The 21,257-nt window shown below is 42.9% G+C and overlaps 1 protein-coding gene across 1 annotated transcript in view; it reads right to left on the bottom strand.

The window, feature by feature from the left end:
• Positions 1 to 20,474, bottom strand: part of KIF5C (kinesin family member 5C) — a 208,058-nt gene extending 187,584 nt beyond the window's left edge. The window contains exon 1 of the mRNA XM_049887162.1: positions 19,965 to 20,474. Coding sequence (XP_049743119.1) covers positions 19,965 to 20,090 — 126 coding nt within the window. The 5' untranslated portion in view covers positions 20,091 to 20,474. The remainder of the gene's footprint in view (positions 1 to 19,964) is intronic.
• Positions 20,475 to 21,257: the final 783 nt, after the last annotated feature.

Genomic DNA, 21,257 nt, shown 5'->3' with positions numbered 1-21,257 from the left:
TGGTCTAGGAGCTTCTCAGTGCAGGGACCCCAGGTCCAAAGGACACGCTCTGCTCCTGGCACTACTTTCTTGGTAGTAAGAGGTCCCCCGTCTCTCTACTCAGCTTCTCTCTTTTAGATATCAAAAGAGATTGACTCAAGATACAATCTAATCTTGTAGATTGAGTCCTGCCTCATTAAAGTAACTGTCTGAAATCCTGCCTCATTAACATCATAGAAGTAGGATTTACAACACATAGGAAAATCACAACAGATGACAAAATGGCAGACAATCACACAATACTGGAAATCATGGCCTAGCCAAGTAGACAGACATTTTGGGAGACACAATTCAATCCATAACACTGACTAAAGCAAGGGAGAAAAGCACCAGATTGTAAAGCATGAAGCTCTTTAAATAGCTTTTCTGAGGGGCACAGCTAACACCACCATTTGGCTTACTAAAAAGGATAACTGGGACGTGACCATTTTTAAGGGTGGTGGGCTGGGACTCTTGATTAGCCCTGACTGCTCCGTGTGTGTTTCCACAGGCACACATAACTCTCCATGAGTCCCATCAGAGTACAGCCCCCTGTTTCAAGGTCAATACGTCTGAGCAGTTCTCCTTCTTCTGACTTGAAATCAATAGTACTGAGTATTCTGATTCAAACAAACCAACTGTTAGAATTATTCTGAGGCAACGAGGGAATCTGTCTGGGTATGTGATATTACGGAATTATTGTTAATGTTTATTTGTAATAATATTATTGTGGTCATGTTTTTTTTAAAAAGACCTTACATTTTAGGAATACATATTGAAGTATTTATGGATAAAATGATGTGAGATTTTGCTTTAAAATAATTTGGTAGGATTAGGGGAAAGGGATAAGGGATGAATATAGGAAAAATAAGATTGGCCATTTGTCGATGATGGTTAAAACTAGTCAGGGCACATGGGGGTCCATTTTGTCATTCTTTCTACTTTCGGTGTATGTTTGAGATTTTATATAGTAAGTCTTTTTAAAAGAGTGCCTAGTAATCACAGATGAGAAAAAAAAAAAAAAAAAAAAGCAGCTCTCTCTAGAGCTTTTCTGAGAGGGCTATTTTATGCCTTCTCAACTCACCATTCCCCAGAACCCATCATAGGCCATTCAGCATTAACACCAAGAAGAAAGGGCACATCCATCCTAATTTTCTTTAAGAAAGACTACAATTTTGGCCACTAACTCTCTCTGTCTGCCTCAAGAGAGAGATTTAACTTTTGATCACCTGCAAGAAACAACATCCTTTTGGATACTGAAACTGACAGAAGACGGCCTACAAAATCCTATGGCTTACATTCAAACTCTGAAGGCATTGCCGCGTTCTAGATTTGTGGATTAACAGTGCATGACGAAGCAAACACTTTTGGCAAAAATTTAATTTAGCTGAGATATGAAGGGATGCCTTATGAAACAAACTGGCAGTTATTTGAGCACCTGATTCTAAGAGGTAGGCAGAGAGGTGAGAATAAAAAACAGAAGACAATTCACCATCTCTGCAACTATGGCTGTCTTAAAGTCATCTATTTCCTTTTACCCAGCAATCCCAATTCTAGGGATGTATTCTAACACAATAATTGACAAAGACACAAAGAGGTGTGTGTACCAATGTATATCACACCTTTGTACCAATGTATATCACACCTTTGTTTACAATAGAGGAGAAAAACTCAAAAGTCCATCAGTAGAAAATGGTTAAATGAAGTACTGATTAGACATATAATGGGACTATATGCAACCTTTAAAAATGCTGATGTCTGAGGAAGTGTTAAGTAAAGCAGGGGGTTTCAAAGTAGATTTATAACATCACATCTTCGTTTCAAAAGGTGGATTATAAGAGTAAAAAAAAAGCTGGAATATACAATAAAGTATTAACTGTTGTGTTTCTGGTTAGTAAAATTAAAAATGACTTTAACCTTCTTCATGCTTTTCTATATGGTCTGAATTTTTGGTCAGTGAGCATGCAGTATATCAGGACTCAAAAAGGGTATTTCCTCTAAGACCATAACAATATAACTGAAGAACTTCCAAAGATGGAAAGACAGACCTGGGCAGAGGTCAAGGTGACATTGCAGGCCAATAACCCCAGGCTCTGAGAGCCAAGGAGGATCATCATTCCTTCACTTCCCTCAAAAAAGGTCTTATACGGGCGAAGCCAAGATGGCGGACTAGGCAGACGCTACCTCGGATCCCTCTTACAACAAAGACACGGAAAAACAAGTGAATCGATCACATACATAACAATCTACGAACCCTGAACAACAAACACAGATTTAGAGACGGAGAACGAACTAATACGGGGAAGCAGCGATTGTTTCCAGAGCCTGGAGCCAGCGTACCAGTCAGGTACGGCACAAGCACAGAGAGCTGCTCCACCCCCCTGAACTAACTCCGGGAGGGGGACCAGCCGGTTCCGCGGCGGCGTGGGACGCAGCCGGTAGAAGTCCCCGGGAGGCAGTGACTGGTCTTGGAGCAGGAAGAGCAGCGTCCCAGCCGGGGAACCGTCCCGCCGGGATTTGGACTGGACGCAGGTACGGCATAAACACGGAGAGCTGCTCCACCCCCCTGAACTAACCCCGGGAAGGGGCCCAGCCGGGTCGCGTGGGCGGCGTGGGACGTAGCCGATAGGAAAAGTCCCCGGGAGGCAGCGACTGGTATTGGAGCGGGGAGAACAGCGTCCCAGCCAGGACACTCGGTCACGGCACAAGCACGGGGAGCTGCTCTACCCATCTGAACTAACCCCGGGAGGGGGCCCACCTGGTTCGCAGGGGCGGCACGGCCACGCGGCTGGAGGGACCAGAAGTCCCCGGGAGGCAGCGACTGATTTTGGAGTCGAGAGTGCACCGTCCCAGTAGGGGAGCCTTGACGCTGGGTGTGGGGCTGGAAGCGGAGGATCTGACCGTGACTCCAGCAGGCCAGACCCCCCGGGGGCAATCTCCACACGGCCAGCACACATAGGCGACGCGCCCGCGGGAATCTCATATAATAGTCATTCCAAGCAAGACAAGCAACTCTGGCTATATTCTGAGGTGCTACTCTCCTATCTCTCTGTTCCCTCCCCCACCCTCCCCAGGCGGCTTCATTAACATCCGAATAGCCTGAGCCAGAGGGAGAACTCTGATAGGGGTCTGACTGCATTTTTTTTTAGCGGATTTTCTGGAAAAACTAGTTTCCCAGTGATGGCTCGGAGACAACAATCCATATCAAACCACTTAAAGAAGGAGACCATGACAGCTTCTCCAACCCCCCAAACAAAAGAATCAAAATCTTTCCCAAATGAAGATACAATCCTGGAATTCTCAGATACAGAATATAAAAAACTAATTTACAGAATGCTTAAAGATATCACAAATGAAATTAGGATAACTGCAGAAAAAGCCAAGGAACACACCAATAAAACTGTTGAAGAACTCAAAAAGATTATTCAAGAACATAGTGGAAAAATTAATAAGTTGCAAGAATCCATAGAGAGACAACATGTAGAACTCCAAAAGATTAACAATAAAATTACAGAATTAGACAATGCAATAGGAAGTCAGAGGAGCAGACTTGAGCAATTAGAATGCAGACTGGGACATCTGGAGGACCAGGGAATCAACACCAACATAGCTGAAAAAAAATCAGATAAAAGAATTAAAAAAAATGAAGAAACCCTAAGAATTATGTGGGACTCTATCAAGAAGGATAAACTGCGGATGATTGGAGTCCCAGAACAGGGAGGGGGGACGGAAAACACAGAGAAAATAGTTGAAGAACTCCTGACACAAAACTTCCCTGACATCATGAAAGACGAAAGGATATCTATCCAAGACGCTCATCAAACCCCATTTAAGATTGATCCAAAAAGAAAAACACCAAGACATATTATCATCAAACTCACCAAAACCAAAGATAAACAGAAAATTTTAAAAGCAGCCAGGGAGAAAAGAAAGGTTTCCTTCAAGGGAGAATCAATAAGAATAAGTTCAGACTACTCAGCAGAAACCATGCAGGCAAGAAGGGAATGGGACGACATATACAGAACACTGAAGGATCATATATCCAGCAAAACTCTCTCTGAAATATGAAGGCGAAATTAAGATATTTACAGACAAACACAAGTTTAGAGAATTTGCAAAAACCAAACCAAAGCTACAAGAAATACTAAAGGATATTGTTTGGTCAGAGAACCAATAATATCAGATATCAGCACAACACAAGGTCACAAAACAGAACGTCCTGATATCAACTCAAATAGGGAAATCACAAAAACAAACAAATTAAGATTAATTAAAAAAAAAAATACACATAACAGGGAATCATGGAAGTCAATAGGTAAAAGATCACAATAATCAAAAAGAGGGACTAAATACAGGAGGCATTGAACTGCCATATGGAGAGTGATACAAGGCGATATAGAACGATACAAGTTAGGTTTTTACTTAGAAAAATAGGGGTAAATAATAAGGTAACCACAAAAAGGTATAACAACTCTATAACTCAAGATAAAAGCCAAGAAAAACGTAACGACTCAACTAACATAAAGTCAAACACTATGAAAATGAGGATCTCACAATTTACTAAGAAAAACGCCTCAGCACAAAAAAGTATGCGGAAAAATGAAATTGTCAACAACACACATAAAAAGGCATGAAAATGACAGCACTAAAAACTTATTTATCTATAATTACCCTGAATGTAAATGGACTAAATGCACCAATAAAGAGGCAGAGAGTCACAGACTGGATAAAGAAACACGATCCATCTATATGCTGCCTACAAGAGACACACCTTAGACTTAGAGACACAAACACTAAAACTCAAAGGATGGAAAAAAATATATCAAGCAAACAATAAGCAAAAAAGAAGAGGAGTAGCAATATTAATTTCTGACAAAATAGACTTTAGACTTAAATCCACCACAAAGGATAAAGAAGGACACTATATAATGATAAAAGGGACAATTGATCAGGAAGACATAACCATATTAAATATTTATGCACCCAATGACAGGGCTGCAAGATACATAAATCAAATTTTAACAGAATTGAAAAGCGAGATAGATACCTCCACAATTATAGTAGGAGACTTCAACACACCACTTTCGGAGAAGGACATCCAGTAAGAAGCTCAACAGAGACACGGAAGATCTAATTACAACAATCAACCAACTTGACCTCATTGACTTATACAGAACTCTCCACCCAACTGCTGCAAAATATACTTTTTTTCTAGCGCACATGGAACATTCTCTAGAATAGACCACGTATTAGGTCATAAAACAAACCTTTGCAGAGTCCAAAACATCGAAATATTACAAAGCATCTTCTCAGACCACAAGGCAATAAAACTAGAGATCAATAACAGAAAAACTAGGGAAAAGAAATCAAATACTTGGAAAATGAACAATACCCTCCTGAAAAAAGACTGGGTTATAGAAGACATCAAGGAGGGAATAAGGAAATTCATAGAAAGCAACGAGAATGAAAATACTTCCTATCAAAACCTCTGGGACACAGCAAAAGCAGTGCTCAGAGGCCAATTTATATCGATAAATGCACACATACAAAAAGAAGAAAGAGCCAAAATCAGAGAACTGTCCCGACAACTTGAACAAATAGAAACTGAGCAACAAAAGAATCCATCAGGCACCAGAAGAAAACAAATAATAAAAATTAGAGCTGAACTAAATGAATTAGAGAACAGAAAAACAATTGAAAGAATTAACAAAGCCAAAAGCTAGTTCTTTGAAAAAATTAACAAAATTGATAAACCATTGGCTAGACTGACTAAAGAAATACAGGAAAGGAAACAAATAACCTGAATAAGAAACGAGAAGGACCACATCACAACAGAACCAAATGAAATTAAAAGAATCATTTCAGATTATTATGAAAAATTGTACTCTAACAAATTTGAAAACCTAGAAGAAATGGATGAATTCCTGGAAAAACACCACCTACCTAAACTAACACAATCAGAAGTAGAACAACTAAATAGACCCATAACAAAAAAAGAGATTGAAACGGTAATCAAAAAACTCCCAGCAAAAAAAAGCCCTGGCCCGGACCGCTTCACTGCAGAGTTCTACCAAACTTTCAGAGAAGAGTTAACACCACTATTTCTGAAAAAAAAAAAAAAAAAAAGGTATTCCAAAACACAGAAAATGACGGAATACTACCCAACTCATTCTATGAAGCCACCATCTCCCTGATACCAAAACCAGGTAAAGACATCACAAAAAAAGAAAATTATAGACCTATATCCCTCATGAACATTGATGCAAAAATCCTCAACAAAATTCTAGCCAATAGAATCCAACAACACATCAAAAAAATAATTCACCCTGATCAAGTGGGATTTATACCAGGTATGCAAGGCTGGTTTAATATCAGAAAAACCATTAATGTAATCCATCACATAAATAAAACAAAAGACAAAAACCACATCATCTTATCAATAGATGCAGAAAAGGCATTTGACAAAGTCCAACACCCATTTATGATAAAAACTCTTACCAAAATAGGAATTGAAGGAAAATTCCTCAACATAATAAAGGGCATCTATGCAAAGCCAACAGCCAATATCACTCTAAATGGAGAGAACCTGAAAGCATTTCCCTTGAGAACGGGAACCAGACAAGGATGCCCTTTATCACCGATCTTATTCAACATCGTGCTAGAAGTCCTAGCCAGGGCAATTAGGCTAGACAAAGAAATAAAAGGTATCCGGATTGGCAAGGAAGAAGTAAAGTTATCACTATTTGCAGATGACATGATTATATACACAGAAAACCCTAAGGAATCCTCCAGAAAACTACCGAAACTAATAGAAGAGTTTGGCAGAGTCTCAGGTTATAAAAGAAACATACAAAAATCACTTGGATTCCTCTACATCAACAAAAAGAACACCGAAGAGGAAATAACCAAATCAATACCATTCACAGTAGCCCCCAAGAAGATAAGATACTTAGGAATAAATCTTACCAAGGATGTAAAAGACCTATACAAAGAAAACTACAAAGCTCTACTACAAGAAATTCAAAAGCACATACTTAAGTGGAAAAACATACCCTGCTCATGGATAGGAAGACTTAACATAGTAAAAATGTCTATTCTACCAAAAGCCATCTATACATTTAACGCACTTCCGATCCAAATTCCAATGTCATATTTTAAGGGGATAGAGAAACAAATCACCAATTTCATATGGAAGGGAAAGAAGCCCCGGATCAGCAAAGCACTAATGAAAAAGAAGAAGAAAGTGGGAGGCCTCACTTTACCTGACTTCAGAACCTATTATACAGCCACAGTAGTCAAAACAGCCTGGTACTGGTACAACAACAGGCACATAGACCAATGGAACAGAATTGAGAACCCAGACATAGATCCATCCACGTATGAGCAGCTGATATTTGACAAAGGACCAGTGTCAATTAATTGGGGAAAAGATAGCCTTTTTAACAAATGGTGCTGGCATAACTGGATATCCATTTGCAAAAAAATGAAACAGGACCCATACCTCACACCATGCACAAAAACTAACTCCAAGTGGATCAAAGACCTAAACTTAAAGACTAAAACGATAAAGATCATGGAAGAAAAAATAGGGACAACCCTAGGAGCCCTAATACAAGGTATAAACAGAATACAAAACATTACCAAAAATGATGAAGAGAAACCCGATAACTGGGAGCTTCTAAAAATCAAACACCTATGCACATCTAAAGACTTCTCCAAAAGAGTAAAAAGACCACCTACAGACTGGGAAAGAATTTTCAGCTATGACATCTCCGACCAGCGCCTGATCTCTAAAATCTACATGGTTCTGTCAAAACTCAACCACAAAAAGACAAACAACCCAATCAAGAAGTGGGCAAAGGATATGAACACACATTTCACTAAAGAAGATATTCAGGCAGCCAACAGATACATGAGAAAATGCTCTCGATCATTAGCCATTAGAGAAATGCAAATTAAAACTACGATGAGATTCCATCCCACACCAGCAAGGCTGGCATTAATCCAAAAAACACAAAATAATAAATGTTGGAGAGGCTGCGGAGAGATTGGAACTCTCATACACTGCTGGTGGGAATGTAAAATGGTACAACCACTTTGGAAATCTATCTGGCGTTATCTTAAACAGTTAGAAATAGAACTACCATACAACCCAGAAATCCCACTCCTGGGAATATACCCTAGAGATACAAGAGCCTTCATACAAACAGATATATGCACACCCATGTTTATTGCAGCTCTGTTTACAATAGCAAAAAGTTGGAAGCAACCAAGGTGTCCATCAACGGATGAATGGATAAATAAATTGTGGTATATTCACACAATGGAATACTACGCATCGATAAAGAACAGTGACGAATCTCTGAAACATTTCATAACATGGAGGAACCTGGAAGGCATTATGCTGAGCGAAATGAGTCAGAGGCAAAAGGACAAATATTGTATAAGATCACTGTTATAAGATCTTGAGAAACAGTAAACCTGAGAAGAACACATACTTTTGTGGTTACGAGGGGAGGGAGGGAGGGTGGGAGAGGGTTTTTTTATTGAATTGCTTTAGGTGAAGGGAAAGACAACACTCAATACATGGAAGGTCAGCTCAATTGGACTGGACCAAAAGCAAAGAAGTTTCCGGGATAAAATGAATGCTTCAAAGGTCAGCGGAGCAAGCGCGGGGGTCTGGGGAACATGGTTTGCGGGGACTTCTAAGTCAATTGGCAAAATAATTCTATTATGAAATCATTCTGCATCCCACTTTGAAATGTGGCGTCTGGGGTCTTAAATGCTAACAAGTGGCCATCTAAGATGCATCAATTGGTCTCAACCCACCTGGAGCAAAGGAAAATGAAGAACACCAAGGCCACACGACAACTAAGAGCCCAAGAGACAGAAAGGGCCACATGAACCAGAGACCTACATCATCCTGAGACCAGAAGAACTAGTTGGTGCCCGGCCACAATCGATGACTGCCCTGACAGGGAGCACAGCAGAGGACCCCTGAGGGAGCAGGAGATCAGTGGGATACAGACCCCAAATTCTCATAAAAAGACCAAACTTAATGGTCTGACTGAGACTAGAGGAATCCCGGCGGCCATGCTCCCCAGACCTTCTGTTGGCACAGGACAGGAACCATCCCCGAAGACAACTCATCAGACATGAAAGGGACTGGTCAGCGGGTGGGAGAGTGACGCTGATGAAGAGTGAGCTAATTATATCAGGTGGACACTTGAGATTGTGTTGGCAACTCTTGTCTGGAGAGGGGATGGGAGGATAGAGAGAGAGGGAAGCTGGCAAAATTGTCAAGAAAGGAGAGACTGAAAGGGCTGACTCAAGAGGGGGAGAGCAAGTGGGAGCAGGGAGTGAGATGTATGTAAACTTATATGTGACAAACTGATTGGATTTGTAAACGTTTACTTGAAGCTTAATAAAAGTTATTAAAAAAAAAAAAAAAAGATCTTATAAAGAGCAATTACTCTGTCCCAGGTACTGTTCAGGCCTTGGAAACAGAAGTGAAAGACACATTTCCTGCCCTCAAGGGGTTTTCAGTCTAATTTAGAGACAGAACCAAACCAAAAACCAAACACGATGCCTGTCAATTCCAACTCAGACAGAACACATACACCCAAATAAATGAAAATGTAGGCTGGGGAAGTCCAATCAGGAAGTGTGCGGTGTGCAGTAGATACAAAGGGGGAAGTGGCAAATTCTACCTGGCCAAGCCTGAGGTGTGGGGGAGGGAAGATGGTTAGAAAAAGGTTCAGAGGAGGCAGGGTAGGATGAGATTCTCAAAGCAAATGGGTGCTTGCCATGCAGGTAAGATTTAGGGTGTGAGCAGGTGTGAGCAGCTGGGCTGGGAGAGCCAGGAATCCAGGGGCCTAATCTTTGGGGGAAATGTAAGCACAGACGGAACATGGAATGAGAGCGTAAGACTAGAAAGGGAGGTAGGAGCAGAGTGCAGAGGGCCTCGAATGTGCCTCTGAGGCGTCCTGGCTCCAACCTGAGGGCGCCTAGGAACCTCTGAGGGATCTGGGTTGACAGCAGTGCAGAGAAATAACCACTAATGGGTCTGGTAATAGCTTACATTTTCTGGCGCCAGGCACTGTGCTCAGCACTCTACACGCTCACTTAAACTTCACAAGAACCCTGTAGGGTGGAGGGTGGTGTGAGCCCCCAAGGCTATACAATTAAGAGGGCAGAGCCAGGAGTTAATCCTAGCCTGTTGTCTCAGGCTCCTGTTTGGTGCTGGAGAGATGTCATGAGGAACCTCCTCCCCCTCTCTGTGCTATTTACAAATGAAACTCAAAACAGCTCAATTCCTACTAAAAGGAGCCTGCGCAGCAAATGGGTTTAAGGGAGGAGATTTCTCAGCCACAAGAACAGGATTTCATGGAAAAGCTGGCAGAAATAAGGTGAAATTGCATCTGTCAAGGGACTGTTTTTATTAACTCACGAGAAAGCATTAGGGAGTAGGTAATTTTGTTTTTGCTTTCTAATAAGTAGAACATGGATGAGAAATCTGAGGCAGAGACTAACAGGAAACCAAAGGTGGGGGAGGACTCCTGTTTTGAATGGGGAATAAGAGCAGACGATGGAAAACATTCTCATTAAATAGGGAAGTTGGACCAGACCAGCACCATAGAAGTTGACAGAAATCGCTAGTGACAGCCAAGGTATTTAAGGAAATGCAAAAATTGGTCAGGCAGAAATCAGGGAAAAAAGGAACCCTCAATCAATCAAGAAATCTTTGCTAAGCAACTATACAACTATAGTAGTAAAGGAGACAAAGGCATTAAAAAAAAAAATTTTAAAGAAGTTCCTGACCCCTGGAGGATACATAGAGAGAGAGAGAGCTCTGGTGATGCCGTGATTAGGAGCTACGGCTGCTGACCAAAAGGCTGGCAGTTTGAACCTACCAGCTGCTCCTTGGAAACCCTATGGGGCATTTCTACTCTGCCCTAAAGGATCACTATGAGTTAGAATTGACTCGACAGCAATAGGTTTGGTTTTGGTTTAGATAGGTAGATAGATAGACAAAAAGATCAGATAGAGATGACAGGCAGATAGATAGACAGACAGACAGGCAGACAGATAGATAGATGATACCAAAAAAACCAACTGCCGTGGAGTCGATTCCAACTCATAGCGACCCTATAGGACAGAGTAGAACTGCCCAATAGTTTCCAAGGAGCGCCTGGTAGATTCGAACTGCTGACCTCTTGGTTAGCAGCCGTAGCACTTAACCACTACTCCACCAGGGTTTCCAGATAGATGATAGATATAAATATAACCACATATATGATTATTGCCGATGAAAGTAACAGTCGATCATATATTCTATATGTAAATGGAACATGAGATTTGCCTTCAAGGAGGGTTGACAATGGCACAGATAAGATGAAAAGACTTGCTATTCCAGGCAGGAAAAAGAGGAAAAGGTATAAGAAATGGGAAAGCAAGAAGGGCTTTCAGGGATAGCCAGAGTAGGGCAGTAATTTGGGGGGACAAAGCTGATTCTGCAAATAAGGAAAATTACAAGGGGAATAGTGAAAGTGGGAGATAACTGGTATTCATTGAGCATTTTCTCTGGGCCAGATACTGTTTCAACTAGTTCCTTTCATTTCATCCTAAGATCTCTATAAGTAGTTATTATGTCTACTTTAAATATGAGAAACTGAGGCTCAGAAAAGCTAAGCAACTTGAAAAATCCATACACACTAGCTGATGATTTCACACTCAGTTCTGTTCAAGTCTTCAGCTTCTTCCAGCAGCCCCATTCATTTACATAGCACTGGCTGTGTACTCATCAATAGTGAGTGGCCTCCAGTAGCATGTGACACATGATGGCTACACTCTTATGTTTACTCAAGCATGTCTTCAGAGGGTATATTTACAAGAAACAGCTAATCCACTCTCGGGTGATGTCATCGTGCCTCGGATGGTTGCTAATCAGCTGACTTTAAAATAGGGAAACTATGCTGGATTTTCTCAGTGGGTCCAATGTAATCACATTGGCCCTTAATATTGGAAGAGCAGGGTCTCTTCAATAAATGGTGCTGACAAAATTGGATTTCCACATGCAGGAAAATGAAACGGGATCCATGCCTCACACCATACACAAATTGAAAATGGATTAAAGGCCTAAATGTGCAAACTAAAACCATAAAATTCATAGAAGAAAAAGCAGGGACAACACTGTCAAGCCTAACTTTTAACAACAGATTATCTAATATAATAACAAAAGCACAAACACCAAAAGACAAAAATAAATAAATGGTGACTCATGAAAAATTTAAAAAATTTTTCATCAAAAGACTATTAAAAAGGTGAAAAGACAAGGTGCCAACTGGGAGTATATCTTAGGTGACCGTACATCCGAGAAGAATCTAATAATGAAAATATATATAAACCTTCAACAACTTAAGGACAAAAAGACAAATAACCCAATCATAAAATGGACAAAGGACTTGAATAGACACTTGCACCAAAGAGGAAATTCAAATGTCCATCAAACACATGTAAAGATGCTCAGCTTCATTAGCCATCAGAGAAATGCAAATCAAAATCACAATGAGATAACAATTCACTCCTACTAGGACGGCTAGGATTAAAAAAAAAAAAAAAAAGTCTGAAAATAACAAATCTTGGGAGGATGTGGGGAAATTTGAAATCTTACCCACTGCTGCTGAAAACATAAAATAGTACAGCCATTGTGGAAAACAGTGTGGCAGTTCCTCAAAAAACTAAAAATATACCAACCGCTGTGACCAGGATCACAATAGAGGGTCCTGGCAAGAGCGAGACAAAAGTGTAGAACAAAAAATGCATTCGTAAAAAAAGCCCAGACTTATTGGCCTGATAGAGACTTAAGGAACCCCCGTGACTATGGCCCTAAGACACCCTTTGGACTTGGAACTGCAGCCATTCCTGGAAACCATCTTTCAGCCATGCAGCAAACCAAACCAAAAAAAAACCTGTTCTTGTTGAGTCGATTCCAACTCATAGAAACAGGCCTATAAAATAAACAATAACACCAGAAAAGAACACACAACATAGAACAATTATATAAGACCAAGAGGGTAGCACTTACCCAAAAGAAAAGACGAGAAGGCTGGAAGGGGTAGGAAAACCAGACAAAAGAAAAGGGGGAGCTCAGGGTGGAAACAGGGAGAGTGCTGACACAGTGCAACATCACTTGAACACTTTGTGTACAATTTGTTGAAGGGGAAACTAATTTGCTCTGTAAACGTTCACTTAAAACACAATAAATTTTTTTTTTTAAACTGAAAACAAAACTACCATATGTCCCAGTAATTCTACTCCTAGGTATATACCCAAAAGACTTGAAAGCAGAGACTCAACCAGAGACTTGTACACCAATGTTCATTGCAGCACTATTCACAATAGCCAAAAGGTAGAAACAACCTAATTGCCCATCAACAGAAAATGGATAAACAAAATGTGGTACATACACACAATGGAACACTACTCAGCCAGTAGGTGAAATGAAGTCTTGATACATGCTACAATACGGAAGGGGTTGGAAGAGATTATGCTGAGTGAAATAAGTTAATCACAAAAGGACAAAAACTGTATGACCTCACTTACATAAAAAGACAAGAAAAGGCAACTATAAGAGAACAAAGTTTATTAGTGGTTACCAGGCACGGAAGGGAGAGAGGGAAGGAGGAAGAGGGGGATAAAGGCTATGGAAATACCATGTTGATAAAGGGTAGGGTTGCACAGCCAATCATAATTGCAGTCAATAAGTTGTACGCCTGTAAAAAGTTAAATTCGCAAAAGTTGTGTGACAGACATATTTATCAGACGGACCAAAAAAAAAAAAAAAAGAGTAGCTAGTGAGACTGCTTATGTACAACCAAAAATCTCACAGGATTTGTTTCACTAGTTTGGAGGTTCAGGGTCATGGTTACATGGGGACATCCCAGTTATGGCCTAATAACATATTTAGTACTTCTGTTCTACCTCCTAGTTCATTCCACAGTGTCTGGGGTTTTAAAAACTTACAAGTGGCCATCCAAGGCACAACAACTGGTCTCTATTCACCTGGCGCAACAGAGGAAGAAGAAGCTAACTGCCTCCATGAAAAACTGCCTCCTTTCCCATGAGACCAGAAGAACTGGATGGTGCCAGCTACCATTACTGAACATTTTGATCAAAGATTTCATAGCAGAATCCTAATTAAAAGGGGGAAAAGGCAGGACAGAATTTCAAATACTCATGGACTCCAGACTTCCCAATGCCATGAAGGTTGAATGAACCCCTGAAACTATTACCCTGAGATAATCTTTAAACCTTAAACCAAAACTATCCCTGAATCAGTCTTCTCAAAACCAAACAACAAGCTTAGCTTAACTAGTAAAAAAAAGTCTGGTATACTCCTTTAAGAACTATCCATATGGGATCAAACTGACAATAGCAAATTGAAAGATTAGACAGGAATCTTTTAGGGGCAGTGAATTTACATTACTGGGGGAGGAACAACTCAGAAAAGGAGGGTGAGAATGGTTGTGCAACTCAAAGAATGTAGTCAATGTCACTACATTGTACATATAGAAATTGCTGAATTGGTATATTTTTTGCTGTGCATGGTCTCAACAACAACAAAGTTAATAAAATAAAAAAAAAAAAATTGGAAGAGGAAGGCAAAAAAAAATCATGAGAAAGATGTGCCACGGAAGAGGCAAGAAGGATGTGAAGCATGAAAGGGATTCAACCTGCCAGTGATGGCTCTGAAGATGGACAAAGGGGGCCATATGGCTAGGACCTGAGGGCGGCCTCTAGCAGCTGAGAATGGCACCCAGCTAACAGCAAGCAAGGAAACAGGGACTTCAGTCCTACAACCCCAAGGAACTGAATTCTGCCATCAACCTGAAGGAGCAAAGAAATGGATTCTCCCCTTGAACCCCCAGAAGGAACACAGCCCTGCCAAAACCTTGATTTTGACCTTATGAGTCTCTAACCAGAGAAACCAGCAAGCCTGCCAGAGTTCAGACTTATGGAACCTACGAGATAATAAATACGTGTTGTTTTAAGCCACTAAATTTATGGTAATTTGTTATGACAGCAATAGAAACATAAAACAGGATAGTTACATGACTATAAATTTGTGAAAATTCACAGAAATGGTACACCCAAAACAAGTATTTTTACTGTATGTAAGTTTAATAATAAGTTTTAACAATGTTCTTACTTTTAAAGACCATTACTTTGGGAAAAAAGAAAAATTCTAGGGCCTGCCCATACTTCTTCTTTAGGCCTTAATCTCCCAAAAGATAACTCAGGCTTAGAATTTTGTTTCTGTTCCTGCCAGCCCCTCCCTTCCTGCCCGTCCACTGCCCAGCACTAATCCAAGCTCCCAGAGATTGAGGCCCTTTTCCACATCACTGACCAGCACAGGGTTTGTGGCTGCTGTTTTGCTTCGGCTCTCACACAGGCCAGAATTTACGATGCCTCGGAAGGAGGCACCCATCTTTCATAAGACCTGCTATCCCAGGATGGCAAACAGGAGGAAAGCCCAACAGGTGGAAATTGAAGTGTAAAAGTCCATTTCAAAGCACTTTACCGGAACTCTCCAAGTCAGAGCTACCATCAATACAATTGCATCAAAACCAAAGTACTGGATGACTCACCAGGATTTTTAGCTGCTAATGGAAGAGTACTCTGAGAAATGCTATAAAGCCAATATTTTTCTCTGACGAATTAATGTGTCATGGCAAGGAGGCCCTTTCCTAATCACTAGGCCCCCCCACCCCCCCTCTATATTTCCACCTCACCACCAGTGTCATTAGCTCTCCTAAATTTTACAAAGTTGAATACAGTTCTTTCCAAATTTTCTATAGCATTTAAGAATAATATATCCTATTTTACTAGGCCTGCTCAGAAGAATAGTACTTGTCTTAAAAATTATTTTTTAACCACTACTCACAATTGACTCTATAGCAACAGGTCTGGACCTGCAGCCTACAGACCCATATTTTAAGGGTCCATAAATAAGTCAGTCATATCAAAGCAAAGACCTCCAGAATCAACAAAGAGATCAATAAATATTTATTAAGCTCCATCTATGGGCAAGGCCCTGGGGAGTATAAAAGAAGCAAAACATGGATGGCCCTTGCTCCCTTCCGTCCTTCCCCCCATGGCCCACTGTATTATTAGACATATGATTAAAAAATAATTACAACCTAAGGCAAAAAATAAGATGATATACAAAATAAATACTAAAGGAGTTCAAAGTGGTAAGAGATCGTGGCTGGAATGGTCAAGTAAAGAAAGTTTTGTACATGAGGTGAAAGAAACGCAGGTATGGTGGAGAGGATTCCTCCAACACGAGGTATTTTCTTAAAAAAGATATCTAGAAATTCCACCTGCAAAATCCCCGTCAGCATACACCTCCATAAGAACTGGACAGACCTTTAAAGAAAAAAAGTAACTTCAGCTTTGGTGGAGGTTTCAAAAACACAAAGAATCTCAGGGGTTTTCGATTTGAACTAAAAGCTAACTCCACTGAAATTCATTCTTTCCCATTGTCTGAGCTGGCAATGAATGCAACTGGCATTTCTGTTTGCTTCCAGGCTTCTTTTGTCATCCACACAGTCTACACCTCTGGAGATAAGGAAGGGAGTACCCCCATGAGGCAGACCCAAGTGAGCCATGTCAGCCAATTCCAACTGAATTGACTTGGGGCCATTCTACTCAGTGTATAATGCAAGATACAGTCTGCCAAAACCATCATTTCCTTTAGTTAATGGGAAGGGTCCTAGCTCATGCCAACCCAAGTCCCAACATCCTATAACATCCAGCAGTCTTATGTTCTATACACATGTTCACCAAAAGAGGTGTAAAACAATGTCCACTGTAGCACTATCCGTATTAGTCCCAAACTGGAACTATTCAAATATCACACGTTTGGCTGCTAACCAAAAGGGGGCTGGAGATTCAAGTCCACCCAGAGGTGTCTCAGACAAAAGGTCTGGTAATTTACTTTCGTTAACTCAGCCACTGAAAACCCTGTGGAGCACAGTTCGTAAACTTAACCACTGATGTGGTTAGGGTTATATAATGGAATACGATAGAGCAATGAGAATGAATGAACTGCTACAACATGGATGAATTTAATAAGCACAATGGTGAACAAAAGCCATGTACAAAAGAGCACACACTGTATGGTTCTACACACGTAAAATTTAAACAACCAGAAAAAGTAATCTATGGTATTAGAAGTCAAATAGTGATTACCCTGAGTTGGGGGGAGGTAGTGACTAAAGGGGAGCCATTTGGGGCATTTCTAGGGTCCTGGGAATGTTGTGGTGCTTAATCTGGGAGGTGGTTACAAGAAACCATTTACTTTGTGAAGATTCATCAAACTGTACACTTACAACACTTTTGTATATGCATGTTTTACTTCAGTAAAAAGTTTATTTTAAAAAAAAAGAGCTGAAAACTGGCTGTTGTATTAAAGGCTTATAGTAGGATAAGCAAAAATCACTTTCCAGTTAAAAACAAGTATATTCACACCCAAAGGTTTTTGTTTAAATTACCTGTTAGTTTATATGGTGACTTTCCTTCAATATACTTAGTTAATAACATATATATAAACCCAGTGCCGTCGACTCGATTCCGACTCATAGCGACCCACATATATAAAAAAAAACAAAAAAGTTTTTTTTTCATATATATAGATGGGAAAATAATATACTTATATTATAAACCAAAAACTAAGCCCGCTGCCATCAAAGTCAATTCCAACTCATAGCAACCCTCTAGGACAGAACAGAACCGCCCCATAGAGTTTCCAAAGGGTGCCTGGCGGATTCGAACTGCCGACCCTTTGGTTAGCAGCCACAGCACTTAACTACTATGCCACCAGGGTTTCCACTTACATTATAGACACTTATGTTATCATCACAATATTTAAGAAGGATAAGCCTAAAATTAAAGATCTCTGCTTTGCACACAGATCAAAAAGATAATTTATTAATCCACCTCACTTTATCAGAAGAAGAGGAGAAGAAGAAAAAGAAAACTTCTCCAGGCTCTTCTTTAAAATCGCTGGAAAAAAAATTAGGGTCACCAGGACATGTTCCAGTGCTACACAATTATCTGTTAAAAATTTCTTACCAGCCAAGAGGCAGGGACTAGATGTCCAGAGTAACTCCCACTCTAAATCACAGCCTGGCTCAGGAAATAGCAGATCAGACCGTAGGCAGACCCAGACTTCTAACTTTAACCCAAACAAGCCACTATCTGCCCCCAGTTTCTGGCCATGGATATGTCACTAACCCTGACCCGCCATTAACTGCAGAATTTCCCTCCTCATCAGTAATTGTAGCATAAATCTCTGCAAGTAAACACAAGCAAGGAGGAAACCCTCTTTCCCACCCTCATAGGTCAACTCTCAGAAAGAATACCCATCTGCGTAGCATTTGGAAGTCATGGTTTTCTGGTAACTGTGAAAATGGGGAGTGGAGGAGTCATCAAGAGCTGCCTTGGTAAAGAAGGTGTAGAATGAAGCCGTTTCGGTTCCACAGGCGCGAAGAGCCACCACCCTACAGTTACAGCTAGCACCTGCTGGTCCCCGGGGCCCTTCGCAGGGACTGCGGCAAAACAACCTTGGCGAAGATGCTGGGGACTTCCAGTGTGCAGACAGACTCAGACAGCTTCAGCAAGCCCCTCGGTAAATTGTCACCTGTCAATCATTTGACCTAAATACACTAACCACTGGGGGGGGGGTGGGAGGGAGGGGGTTAGTCGGAGCATGCTCAGTGATCGGGATGACATCATTTAATCAATGCTGGGGACGGCAAGGCTGCAAGAGCAGCCTCGAGCGGGCTGCCAAGAACATGTCAGCGGGGACCAGGAGGCTCCCATTAACTCAGTCCCTCCCCACGCCACTGGCATACAAAGGGGGCACCGTCAGCCGCACGCTAGGGACCGCGGTGGGGGAAAAGGAGGAGGGTAGGGCTGAAATATTCCTTAAAGAACTAAAACCCAGTGGTATCCCCTCCCCCCACCAGCAGCTCCGGCAGCAGAAGAGCGCTAAGTCGGTGAGAAAGGTGGGAAAAGAGGTTAAGAGGGAGGGGGCCTCTAACCACACAAAGTAACTTCTGCTCTTGGCACAGATGGGCTATCTGGTGCGCTCTGGGTCCCTTCGCTCCACAGATAGGGACACAGCCTTCCCTCCACCCCGTAGGAAGCACATCCCATGATCCGCCAACACAAGGTGGGGGGTAGCCCAAGCAGGGAGGGGGTCAAACCCAGGCTCCACGTCCAAGGAAGCCTGGGTTGAGGGGAAGCGGAACGAGACACACCAGACCTCCAGGATACACCAAGGCCACCAGCGTCCCCTTCCCCCACCCCAGGCTTCCTCGCGGGGCAAGACGAAACGCCGCAGGGAGCCGCGTCTATGCCGCCGCGGGAGCTCCGAGTCGAGGCCAGGATATTTCCAATACCTTTTTTTTTTTTCTTCATTTTTCGCTAAGATCGTGAGAGGAGTCGTCAAAGTGTTCGATAAATCGAACTGATTCCTGGAAGCATTTGTGGGCTACATAGCTCATACTTTAAGAGAAGCCCCGGCACCCGGGCTTGAGGGTACCCAACACTACCCACGCGGCGTGGCCAGGACAGGGAACAATAGGCCCACTCGGGCCCCCACCCCGCGAACAATGGCGGCTCCGAGCCCTTCCTCGCCTCCCACCCCCACCCCCGCCACCGGGGCCCGCCCCGCCACCCCCAGCTTCCCTCCACCCAACCTGGAGGGAATTATGGGTGGGGTGGGGGGGGTCACTCCTCAGTCCACCCGGGGTGCGGGGTCTGCCCCTCGGGGATGTCCGAAGGGGCGACCCGAGCATCTCCGCTTCGTCTGGGGTGTCGGGGAGTCGGGCTGCGGCGCGAAACTGAAGGGGAGGCCAGGCCCCTCGGCCACTTACCCCAATCACCACGGTTTCATCGCCTTTAAATTTGGGGATGAATTTGTCCCCACGGAGGATCTCCGCCTCGTTGAGGGGCCGAAACCGGCACATCACTTTGATGCTGCATTCGGCTGGATCCGCCATCTCGACCGGCTGCGGGGAGGGGGCGCGGGGATGGGTTGGGGGCCGGGGCTCCGCACGACAAGGGAGGAGGCCGCGAACCGCACCTCCCGCAGCGAGGCTGCCTCCTGCAGCCTCCGACGCCGCTTCTCAGCAGGTCATCGTGAACTCGGGCTGCTGGGGAGCTCTGGCCGCTCCGAGCCCGGGAAGGGAGGCAACCTACCAGCCCCCGGCGCCGCCCTGCCCCTGCCCTGCACCCCGGCCCCACCTGCCCGCGAACACGAGGCGGGCGGACGAGGCGACGCGCAGGGAGCGAGCCTCTCCCGGCTCAGACCTCCCGGGCTCCTGCGCGCTCAGCCATCCTGCATCAGCACCGGGCGCTCCGCAGCCTCCCGGTCCCGCCCTCCGCCCCGCCCACCCCTCCGGGCCCGCCCCGGACCGTGACGTCACTGCGGAGATCCGCCCGCCCTCGCCCCGGCTCGGAGCCTGGCGCGGCGCATCCCGGGACTTGTAGTCGCTCCACGTGCACGTGAAAGGTCAAGGATGCCTGGAATTGGCTTTCCGGGATAGTAGTGGTGCCCAGGTGTGACCTCCAAGGACCTGTAGGTCCGGTCTAGCTGTCCAAGCCAAGGACAGAGTGGGAGGTTATATCCTATATTCCCGGTGTTCTAAGAATTGTGAGGAAAGCAGGGGGAAATGAGATTTGCCGTGGATGTTTGAAGCCAATTATTCCTGGAAATGCCTGTACATAGACAGCAGTTCATAAGACGTTTTGACTCCTTTAATACTCGATGAAGGTTAGGGACCTTCTCCATTGCAAAAAAAAAAAAACCTCTTACATACCCTCAAGATTTTGCATGCTATTTAAGAGGGTACCTGGACTCCTGAAGACTAGGAGTGGTTGTTGTTGTTAGCTGCCATCAGTGTGCCCCCAATTTATGGCGGCCTCATGCATAAATAAACACTGTGCCATCCCCATGATGGATTGAGAATCAGAATGTTCTGGTCCATGGAGTTTTTATTGACTGATTTTCAGAACTAGCTAAACAGACCTTTCTTCCTAGTCCATTCAAGTTTGGAAGCTACCCTGAAATCTGTTTAGCACCATAAAAACACACAAGCCTCCACTGACAATGGGTGACAGCTGCACATGAGGCACATGGCTAAGAATTGAACCCAGGCCTCCAGCAC

The sequence above is a fragment of the Elephas maximus genome, chromosome 6 (genome assembly GCF_024166365.1).
Source record: "Elephas maximus indicus isolate mEleMax1 chromosome 6, mEleMax1 primary haplotype, whole genome shotgun sequence".
Taxonomy (NCBI): Eukaryota; Metazoa; Chordata; class Mammalia; order Proboscidea; family Elephantidae; genus Elephas; species Elephas maximus.
This window is presented reverse-complemented; position numbering and strand designations above follow the sequence as displayed.